General features: G+C 41.3%; 1 protein-coding gene across 1 annotated transcript in view; it reads left to right on the plus strand.

Moving 5' to 3' along the window:
• Positions 1-12,217, plus strand: part of pygl (phosphorylase, glycogen, liver) — a 115,761-nt gene that overhangs the window by 70,267 nt on the left and 33,277 nt on the right. Inside the window, exon 12 of the mRNA XM_059987897.1 lies at positions 5,252-5,366. Coding sequence (XP_059843880.1) covers positions 5,252-5,366 — 115 coding nt within the window. The remainder of the gene's footprint in view (positions 1-5,251; positions 5,367-12,217) is intronic.

The following is a 12,217-nucleotide window of genomic DNA, read 5'->3' on the forward strand; positions in this document are numbered from 1 at the left end:
ATTCAGCAGTTCAATGCTATACATAATCTAGCAGAGAGAGAATTAAATAATAATGAATAAAATAAAACATAATAAACAAGTATATCAATTACGTATATTGAATAAATTATTTTTTTAATGTGCAAAAACAGAAATACTGTATATTAAAAAAGTGAGGTAGTGTCCAAAGCTTCAAAGTCCATTTAGGAATCGGATGACAGAGGGGCAGAAGCTGTTCCTGAATCACTGAGTGTGTGCCTTCAGTCTTCTGTATCTCCTACCTGATGGTAACAGTGAGAAAAGTGGGCGCTGGAGGTCTTTAATAATGGACAGAGTATCCTGGGCCCAATGTGTTGATTCAGTCACAAAGAAAGTGCACCAACAGCTATACTTCATTGGGAGTTTGAGGAAATGTGATCTGTCACCAACGACCCTCGCAGATTTCTACAGATGCACAGTGGAGAGCATTCTGACTAGTTGTATCACTGCCTGATAAAGAGGCTCTTGCACAGGATCACAAGAAGCAGCAGAGAGTTGTAGACCTAGCCAGACTTCCCCACCATCCAGGACATCTTCACGAAGGCAGCATCCATTATTAAAGACCTTGCCCATCGAGGATATGTTTTCTTATTACTACTATCAGGGAAGAGGTACAGGATTTTGAAGATTCACAGTCAACAGTTTAGCAACAGCTTCTTCCCTTCCACCATCAGATTTTTGAATAGTCTATAAATCCATGAACACTACCTTGCTGTTCCCCAACTATTGCACTATTTATTTATTATTGTATACTATAGTAATTTTTATATGTCTTACATGTACTGCAGCCACAAAACAACAAACGTTATGATCTAATTCTGATTCTAAAGCAGGTTATCCAAAGGTACTGCCTAGCTTGAAGATTTTTTTCCGTATTTGGTTTTCTGCCAGTTTATTTCTGAGGTTTATAGAAATTTAAAAACTGAGGCATAATTTATATGACAATAATAGTAATGATTATTGGGGCTATCAAAGTAAGCTGACTCAGGGAATTCTCAGAAAACATCTTTAATAAATGACCAAAAGTGGGCATAATAGCAGTATAAAAAGTGACACCCACAGTAGAAATTCAACTCTTTTAATTTATGTTTTATTAAATTATGTTAAAAGGCTTCTTAAAACTCCTACTTTTCTACAATTACCTCTCCTAAAAGCATTTTTAAGCACTCCACACCATTCAGCGCCTTGCCAAAGTTAACAAATGTACAAGGTACAGTTTTAAAGAGAATCATCTGTTAAATTTATGAGCCCAGATTTTGCTGTAAACACTCCAGCATCCTCAGTGAATCTGAACCCCATAGTCACTGGTGCAGATGCAGATCAGCCTTCTGGAGAGTGAACTCATGGAAAGCATCTAGCCTGGATGGTATCTCTTGTTTTGCTCCTACAAAGGTAAGCTGGTGGTGTTATTTGCAGATTATTCTTAACCTTACCCTGCTTTAATATGGGTTTCCCACCTACTTTATGAAGACTACTATTATCTCACTACCTAAGAAAAAGAAGGTAGCATACCTGAATGGCTGCCACCCTTGAGCTTTGACATCCACCATCATGAAATGTTTTGAGATGCTGGTGATGGCTTATATTAATTCCAGCCTCCTAGACAACCATGATCCACTGCAGTTTGCCTACTGCTAAAACAGGTCAATGGCATGTCCCATCACCCTGGGTCTACACTCATTCTGGAAATAGTAAAAGGCAATTACATTAGACTTGTTTCTTGATCATAGCTCTCCTTTCAATACTATAATTGAAAGCAAACTCATCTCCAAAGTCCTAAACCTGGGACTCAACACCTTCATTTGCAACAGGACTTCCTGATCACAGCCATTAAAGATAAGCAGCAACACCACCACCATGATCATCTTCAAATCTGGTGCCCCACAGGCTGCGTCCTCAGCCCCTGCTTTTCTCCCAGTACATTCAAGACTGCGTGGACACATTGTGCTCTAATTCCATCTATGAATTTGCAGATGATAACACCATAGTGGTCCGAAACCCAAATTATGATAGGTTAGAATACAGGAAAGAGATAGGAAGCCTGGTAACAATGTCATGACAACAACCTTCCCTTCAATGTCAACAAAAGTGCCACTCATTGATTTAGATTCAGATTCAGTTTATTGTTATTTAGAAACCACAAATGCAATGCAGTTAAAAAATGAGACAACGTTCCTCCAGAATGATATCACAAAAGCATATGACAAAACTGACTACACCAGAAAATCTACATAACATTTGCAATCCCCAATCCAGAGTCTGGAGAGGCTGCTGCTGTCACGCTACCGTCTTATCACATTCCTGGAAAGGAGCTCCAAGTCCACCAGACAAAACAAGACCAAGAACAAGCTACAAGACCTGCACAAAACCACATAGTTACAACATATAGTTATAACAGTGCAAACAATAGCATAATTGATTAAAAAAAAACAGACCATGGACACAGTAAAAATAGTCCAAAGATGTTAAAGGACTATAAGTTCAAAAGAAATCACCACAGTTTCCACAAGTCCCCAGGGTCCCGATAGACTCGTCATCCCACGCCGGCGGCAGAAGGGAATACTCCCACTATGGACTTCCACAGCGCCGCCCGACTCAACCTCACAGACGCAACACACAATGAAAGCTCCATCGAACCCAGCCTCGCAGACACAGCACACACCGAAAGCAACCTGACCGCAGCAGACTAAGTCCGTCGAACCTCCGAGCCGACAACCATCCCCTCCGGCACAGCTTCTCCGAGCACCATTCTCTGCCAAGCATATTAAGATGGCCATTGGCAACGCGACCCCGAGGACTTGGGGTTTGTTCTTCCCAGCAGATTCCTGGACCTCACAGCAGCAGCAGCAGCGAAGAAGGTCTTCCTGGAGATTTCCGAATGTTCCTCTGTGCTCCCACGTCCGTTTTCAATCAATTATGATTGCGCACGGCACCCCACTTCACAAATAACAGATAATCAGCCCTGGAGTGGCCGCTGCAAGCTGCGTCACAGCCGCCATCTTGCAAATAATTGACTTCAGGAACAGGCATAGTACATATGCTGTTTACATCAGTGTGCTGTGTTCAAGAGCTTCAAGTTCCTAGGATTGAGCATTACCAAGAGAGCTCACCAGTGCCTCTACTTCCTCGGGAAGTTAAAGAAATTTGGTATTCCCCTTTGATCCTTACCAATTTTATTGATGCACCAAGGAAGTCATCCTATCCAGATACGTCATGACTTGGTATGATAACTGTACTGCCCATGACCATGAAAAGTCAAAGAACATTTATTCTCAAGGTATGTATGCAATATACAGCCCTGAGATATGTCTTCCTACAGACAGCCACAAAATAAAGAAACATCATGCAATCGATTCAAAGAAAACATTTAATACTGCAATAAAAAGAACAAATTGTGCATGCAGTAAGAGAAATGAGTGAAAAACAATATAAAACATCAAACTACTGAGTCATTGAAACAGTCTAGGAACGTTCAGTTCAAATTAGTACTGTGTTGTTCATTGACTGCAGGCTGCAGAGCCAGCCTGCCTCGCACAAAATAACAATAAGAAAAGGAGTAACCAGGAACACATATAACATGAAATACTGAGTTCAATCCACAAACCACATCAATTAGACTTTGCCCAAGACCTAAGACTTGGGCAGCATTGAGCAAGAGAGAGAGGAACCGATCAAACACAGGCAGACAGTACTTGACACCCACTCACTTTATGCTCTCATCCTCATTGATTTCAATTTTGCAATCTTAATCAGCGAAAAATGGAGTTGATTATGGGATTGCGCCTTGTCTCCAAGTTGTACATTCCTTACTGAATTCTCTTGGAGAGAGCAAAGTGCCAGATCAGCCTGAAAACCATCAAAAACTACAGTGTTGTGGACACAATTCAGCACATCACAGAAAACGGACTCCCCTCCATGGACACTGTCAGCACTTCTAACTGCTTCAATAAAATGGCCAAAACAATTAAAAACCCCATACAACCAAGGCATTCTTTCTTCCTCACCACCCCTCTTCTCATTGGGAAGAAGATACAAAAGCTACTAAGCTCAAGGACAGCTTCTATCCCACTATTATAATTTTAATGAATGGCTCCCTAGTATGATGACATGAACTCTTAACCTCACAATCTACTCATTAGGATCTTATGTCTTACTATCTACCTGCACTCTTGTTTTTTTTTGTACTATTCAATTCAATTCAAGTTTAGTTGTCACTCAACCATAAATGTATACAGCCAAATGAAACAGCATTACTCCAGAGCCAAGGTGAAAAATACAGTAACAGCAGTCACACATAGCACAAGGCACATATATGATAGCAAGTGTGTATTAGATATCAGCAACATACAGTCACAATAAAATATAGTCCATGACCCTGGGTCATGCCAGGGTTGGTGGTAGAAGCAGGTACATTAGGTGCATCTGAGAAACTCTGAGGCATATAGGTGATAGAAAAATGGAGAGTTATGTAGCAGGGGAGGGTTAGATTGATTTTAGAATAGATTAGAAGGTCTGCACAACACTGGGCCAAAGGGCCTGTGCTGTGGTGTAATGTTCTATCTCTGGACGACTTTGCAGCTCACTGTTTCTTATTGTCCTATTTTTATCTCTGTGTGTACTTCTTTCTGAAACCAATGTCTTATTTCTCTAATTTGGCATTTATTAATCTGTTCTAAGTGATCATTCTTCCAAATTATATATGTTTACCTCTGAGTCACTTAATCTGTGTTTGAAAGCAACCACGGAAAGAGAAACGGGTTGTTGGTCTTTTGTCAGAGTTCTGTTGAAGATCATCAACCTGTAATATTTACTCTGTCTTTCTTCAAGTGCTACCTGGCTACTAGGTGTTTCTAGCGGTTTCTGTGTATATAATATATCCTTGATTTTCATTTTTAATTTCAGTTTTTATGTATTGCTGAAGATACCAAATTCTCCTTTTCTCTTCCATTTGGCATTAGTTGGCACAAAATGATAATCTCTTGTGTCAAGAACCTGCAAGTAGTAGTGTTCTGAAATATGCTGCATTTCAGTTTTATCTTAATATTTTTTACAGAAATGCTATAGCATACAGCCATGATTGAACCTTATCCCAGAACATTCCTTTAATTGATTTCATCTCAATCAGCTTTATTATTGTTGTGTAAATCTTTACAAAATAAATTAAAATTTAAAATATTGAGATTTAAATATTTTCTTATTAGTGATTGTTTATTGTCTGTTTTCTATCACCTAGTTTTAAAGACTTTAGTGACATTGAACCAGAAAAATTTCAGAACAAGACAAATGGAATCACTCCAAGGAGATGGCTTTTGCTTTGCAATCCATCATTGGCTGCCCTTATAGCTGAGGTATGTAACATATTTCTGAGATTTAATTTGTAAGTTTCAGCAGTATAAAGATGATAACAAATTAAACTCCCTTTTAGACACCTCACACAATTATACTTTTCACTCCTGGTGATCAAAAAAATTAGCATAAAGCCAATCCACTCCAGCGAGTTCAGAAATCTGTTAAAAGCTGATTTTTGTTTTTTTATGATCTGTTTGGTTACTCAGCAAATAAGGCAGGATCAGAGTTCTCACATTGGGTCTCTGATCTGAAACACTGCGTTTCTCTCTTTACAGATGCTCCTGGTATGCTGAATGTTCTTAACATTTTCAGTTTTTATTTCATAGTGGAATCATTTGTCGTTTGATTTTATTTCCCTGACAGGGAGGTTGGTTGATCGAAGTAAAAATCTATGGCTTCTACCCACACAATTGTGGTTGACTCTTAACTGAAGTGACTTAAACAATCTTTCAGTTGAATTAAATTGCTAGTAAAAAATTGAAGAAGTGCTGTAGATACTGAGTGAGCATCATGGCAAGAGCAACGAGTTTTCATCAGCACTGGCAAAGATAGTTCAAAGTGGTTTGAAGTTGCAAAAGGGGCAAAGAGGTGGAGATGATGCAAATTGGTGCAGATGAGAAGAGACTCAATGACAGAAGTGGTAGTAATGCCAGCTGTGAGGCTGGTAAAGAGTCATTACTTACCTGTGTCAGGAAAAAGATGGATTAAAGTAGAGGAGGGGACTGAGAAACATGTTTTAAAAACTGCTGAAATTGTGAGATTAAAATAAGAAGGAAAGCAATGCTCTGCAGATCTAAAATAAAATCATTGCATGCCTAAATCTCAACTGACTAGGCAACATCTTGGAACAATAAACTGAATTAATGTACATTTCATTATAAGTGCTGAATGGGAAAAGCTATGTATCTGAAATTGTTAAGAGAGAAGAGACTGCAGATGCTGAAAATCTGGAGCAACACAAAATGCTGGGTGAATCAGACTGCATCTATGGAGGTCTGGGATGAAGAGTCTTGAACTGAAATGTCAACTGTCAATTTCTCTCCACAGATGTTGTCTGACCCACTGTTCCTCCAGCATCTTGTGTGTTGCTATCTGAAATTGTTGAACTCGATGAAGTGCTCTGAGAGGTTTTCAGCTCATGAAGCATATCAATTCTTACCTGATGAGTCATCTGGAGCTGCTCCAATTTGCCTACTGTCACAACAGTCAGCAGCAAATGCCATTTCATTAGCTCTGGAACATCTGGATAATGAAGGTGCATACGTCAGGATGCTAATCATTGACTACAGCTCAGCATTCAACACTATCATCCCCTCAAAACTAATCACTGTACCTCCTTGTGCAACTGGATCTTCAGTTTCCTCACTGGCAGGCCCCAGTCAGTACAGATTGGCAACAACATGTCTTCCACAGCGCTCTGTGCCTAGCCCCCTGCTCTACTCACTTCATTATTATGATTGTGTGGTTAAATGCAGCTCTGATGCCATATTTAAGTTTGCTGATGACACTACTACTGTTAGCCCAATCAAGGGTGATGACGAATCATCATGTTGGAGGATCATTGAAAATCTGGGCTGAGTGATGCCATGGCTGCAACCTCTCAGTTAATGTTAGCTAAACCAAGGAACCTATTATTGACTGCAGGAGGAAGAAGCCAGAACTCTATGAGCCAGTCCTCATTAAGGGAACAGATATAGAGAGGGTCATTGGCTTTAAATTTAATTGGGAGAAGTGTGTAGATGCAGTAGCTCATCATCACGCAAGGCCGCTGAGAAGATTAAAAAAGCGAGGACTTTGTTTCAGCAGGAGATTCGATTGGGTGAGGTGCGCAGACACTGTAGCTCGTCATTGTGTAAGGCCACTGAGAGGATTTAAGAAGTGAGGAGTTCCTTTCAGCACGAGATTCAATTGGGCAAGGTCACTGAGAAGGTTCCGGCTAAAAAGCAGACACTGCCTAACGGAGCAGTTGTCAGAGTAGCGTGAGGCAGAGTAGTAGGGCTCTGGCTCATTGTGGCTTCAGCAAGGTTGGGCCTAAGTGAGGTATGGAAGTACATTACTTTCATATCTCTTTTTTCCTCTAACTTAAGAATAGTGGGTATGACTGTGAGGCTAGTTTTCTGCTCTGGATGTTGGATGTGGGATATCCGGCTGACTTCCAGCCTCCATGATGGTCGCATTTGTGCCAGGTGCATCAAGCTGCATCTTCTTAGAGACCAAGTTAAGGAACTGACCTTTGGCTTGTTAAGGAAAGTGATGAGATGATCAATTGGAGCTACAGGTAAGTTGTCACACAGGGGCCACAGGAGACAGATAAGTCGGTGACTGTCAGGAGAGGGAAGGGAGAGTGTCACATAGTGCAGAGCACCCCTGTAGCCATCTGCCTTAATGATAAATACTCTATTTTCTGTTGGGGGGGGGAGTTCTACCTGGAGGAAGCAACAGTGGCCCTGTGTCTCAGAAGGGGATGGCAGCAGTAAAAGGGAACTCCATAGTTAGGGGGACAGATAGGCGATTCTGAGGACACAAAAAAGAAACATGAATGGTAGGTTGCCTCCCTGGTGCCAGGGTTCATGATGTTTCCAAATGTGTCCAATTTCAATATCCTGAAATGGGAGGGCGAGCAGCCAGAGGTCATGGTACATATTGGTACCAACGACATAGATTGAAAAAGGGAGGAGGTCCTGAAAGCAGAATACAGAGAGATAGGAAGGAAGCTGAGAAGCAGGGCCTCAAGGGTAGTAATCACGGGATTGCTGCCTGTGCCATGCGACAATCAGTATAGGAATAGAATGGGATGGCAGATAAATGCGTGGTTGAAGGATTGGAGCAGGGGGTGGGGATTCAGATTTCTGTATCATTGGGACCTCTTCTGGGGTAGCTGTGACCTGAACAAAAAGGACGGGTTGCACTTGAATCCGAGGGGGAACAATATCCTGCTGTTGGGGAGGGTTTAACCTAGATTTCCAGCGGAAAGGGAACCGAAGTGAAGAGGCAGAGGATGGGGCAGTTGGTGCACAAATAGAGACAGCTTGTAGGGAGTTTGTGAGAAAGGATAGGCTGATGATAGAGCAAAGATGCACTCAGCCTGATAGTTTGAGATGTATCTATTTTAATGCAAGGGGGATCATAAACAAGGCGGATGAATTTAGAGCATGATCAATACATGGCACTATGACGTTGTGGCCATTACAGGATCTTGGATGTCTCAGGGTCAGGAATGGCTGCTGAGTGTGCCAGATTTTAAATGTTTTAAAAAGGACAGGGAGGGAGGCAAAAGAAGCGGGGGTGTGGCATTGCTAATCAGGGATAGTGTCATGGCTGCAGAAAAGGAGGAAGACATGGAGGGATTATCTAGTGAGTCATTGTGGGTGGAAGTCTGAAACAAGAAGGGGGCAATAAATCTACTGGGTGTTTTTAAAAGATTCCTCCAATAGTAACAGGGACATCGAGAGCAGATAGGGAGGCAGAGTATGGAACAGTGCAACAATAATGTGGTTATTGTGATGGGAGATTTTAACTTTCCTAATATTAACTGGCATCTCCTTAGAGCAAGCAATTTTGATGGGGTGGAGTTTGTTGGGTTTCCTGATGCAATATGTAAATAAACCAACTAGAGGAGAGGCTGTACTTGATCTGGATTGGGAAATTAACCTGGTCAGGTGTCAGATCTCTCAGTGAGAGAGCATTTTGGAGGTAGTGACCACAACTTCTATCTCCTTTACCATAGTGCTAGAGAGGGATAGGAGCAGACAATTTGGGAAAACATTTAATCGGAGTAGAGGGAAATATACTATTAGGCAGGAACTTGGGAGCAGATGTTCTCAGGGAACTGCATGGCAGAAATGTGCAAATGTGCAGGGAAAATTTGCATGGCATTCTGCATAGGTATGTTCCGTTAAGGTAGGGAAAGGATGGTTGGGTAAAAGAACAATGGTGTACAAAGGATATGGAAAATCTAGTTAAGAAGAAAAGAAAAACTTACGAAAATTTCAAGAAACTAGGTACTGACAAAGTTCTGGAAAATTACAAGTTTGCCAGGAAGGAACTCATGAATGAAATTAGGAGAGCTAGAAGGGGCTATGAGAGGGCCAGAGCCAACAGGATTAAGGAAACCCCCCCCCCCAAGACATTCTACAAGTATGTGAAGAGCAAGGGGATGAGCCGTGTGAGAGTAGGACTAATCAAGAGCATTAGTGATAATGTGTGCATGGAGTCGGAGGAGGTGGCAGAGGTACTTAATGAATGCTTTGGTATTCACCAGGGAAAAGGTCCTTGGCAATTGTGGGAATGAGATTACAGCAGACTGAAACGCTTGAGCATATTGACATTAAGAAAGAGGATGTGCTGCAGCTTCTGAAAAGCATTAAATTAGATAATTCACTGAGACCGGATGAGATATACCCCAGGGTACTGTGGGAAGTGAGGGCGGAGATTGCTGAGCCTTTGACGATAATCTTTGTATCATCAATAGGGATGGGAGAAGTACCAGAGGATTGGAAGATTGCAAATGTTGTTTTCTTGTTCAAGAAGGGAAGTAGAGATAACCCAGGAAATTGTAGACCTGTGAGTCTTACTTCAGTGGTGGGCAAGTTATTGGAGAAAATCCTGAGAGACAGGAGTTATGAGCATTCAGAGAGACATAATCAGATTAGGGATAGTCAGCATGGCTTTGTCAAGGGCAGGTTGTGCCTTACAAACCTGACTGAATTCTTTGAGGATATAACAAAACACACTGATGAAGGTAGAGCAGTGGATGTAATGTATATGAATTTCAGTAAAGCATTTGATAAAGTTCCCCATGCAAGGCTCTATCAGAAAGTAAGGAGGCATGAGATCCAAGAAGACCAAGCTTTGTGAATTCAGAATTGGTTTGCACACAGAAGGCAAAGGGTGGTTGTAGAGGGTTCATATTCTGCATGGAAATTGGTTCCCAGCGGTGTACCGCAGGGATCTGTTCTGGGACCCCTCCTCTTAGTGATTTTTATAAATGATCTGAATGAAGAAGTAGAAGGGTGGGTTAGTAAGCTCGCTGATGACACAAAGGTTGGGGTGTTGTGGATAGTCTGGAGGGTTGTCAGAGGCAGGACATTGATAGGATGCAGAACTGGGCTGAGAAGTGGCAAATGGTGTTCAACCCAGATAGTATGAAGTGGTTCATTTTGGTAGGTCAAGTTTGAAGACAGAATATAGTTTTAATGGTAAGACTCTTGGCAGTGTGGAGGATCAGAGAAATCTTAGGGTTAGTGCCAAAGCTGCTGCACAGGTTGGCAGTGTTGTTTAGAAGGTGTACACTGTATTGGCATTCATCAGCCATGGGATTGAGTTTAGGAGATGTGAGGTAATGTTACAGCATATAAGATCTTGTTCAGACCCCACTTGGAGTACTGTGCTCAGTTCTGGTCATCTCACTACAGGAAGGATGTGGAAACTATAGAAAGAGTGCAGAGGAGATTTATAAGAATGTTTCATGGATCGGGGAGTGAGCCTTATGAGAATAGGTTGAGGAATCTGGCCTTTTCTCCTTGGAGTGACGGAGGATCAGAGGTGACCTGATAGAAGTGTATAAAATGATAAGAGGCATTGATCGTGTGGATAGCCAGAGGCTTTTCCCCAGGGCTGAAATGGCTAACACGAGGGGGCATATTTTAAGGTGCTTAGAAGTAGGTACAATGGGGATGTCAGGGGTAAGTTTTTCACACAGAGAGTAGTGGGTACGTGGAATGCACTGCCAGTGACGGTGGTGGAGGCAGATACAATAGGGTCTTTTAAATGACCCTTAGGTAGGTACATGGAGCTTAGAAAAATAGAGGGTTATGCGGTAGGGTAATTCTAGGCAGTTTCTAGAGTAGGTTACATGGCTGGCACAACATTGTGGGCTGAAGGGCATGTAATGTCCTGTAGATTTCTATGTTCTAAATTCCTTGCCTTTAACATATCAGCATCTGTCTTGGGACCAGCACTTAAGGCATGATAGAGCCTTTACTTTCCTAGAAGTTTGCATGGACTTGGCATGTCACAAAAGACTTTTATAGATGCACAGTGGAGTTTTTCCTAACTGGTTGCATTACGGCCCAGTATGGAAATACCAATACTCAGGAAAGGAAAGAGCTGCAAAAAGTGGTAGATACAGCACAGTCCATCACAGGCAAGGTTCTCCCCACCACTGAGTATATTTACATGGAACTCTGCAATCATCGAAGATCTCTGCCATCCAGGCCATGCCCTATTCTTACTACTACCATTCAGACAGGAGGTACAGAAGCCTTAGGTCCTATACCACCAGCTTCAGGAACCGTTATTACCCTACAACCATCAAACTCCTGAACCAATGTGGATAACTTCATTCACCACTATGAACTGATTCTACAACCAATAAACACACTTTCAAGGACTCATTACCACTCATGTTCTCAATATTGTTTTTATTTGCAGTTGTCTTCTTTTGCACATTGTTTGTCAGTCTTGTGTTTATCTACAGTTTTTCATAAAATTCTGTTATATTTATTTGTTCTTGTAAATGCCTGCAAGAAAAAGAATATCAAGGCCATATATGGTAACATATATGTACTTTGATAATAAATTTACTTTGTACTTTGAATATTATTATGTGCTGAGAGATGCAGTAATGCCATGTCAGAAACTTAGATACTATTCCTCAAGTTTTCATTGAACTTTGGAACACCTTGGAAGGCCAAAGACAGATGGAGCAGATTGCCATTTACACGAAGCATGCATGAGAAACTATAAGCCATAAGTATATAACCCAGCACATTCAGAATAAAACATTGTAGTTAGATTTTTTAACTGATTGGGTAATAGGGTATAGTAATCAAGTTTGATCATTTTGGAC

Source organism: Hypanus sabinus, chromosome 2 (assembly GCF_030144855.1).
Source record: "Hypanus sabinus isolate sHypSab1 chromosome 2, sHypSab1.hap1, whole genome shotgun sequence".
Lineage (NCBI taxonomy): Eukaryota > Metazoa > Chordata > Chondrichthyes > Myliobatiformes > Dasyatidae > Hypanus > Hypanus sabinus.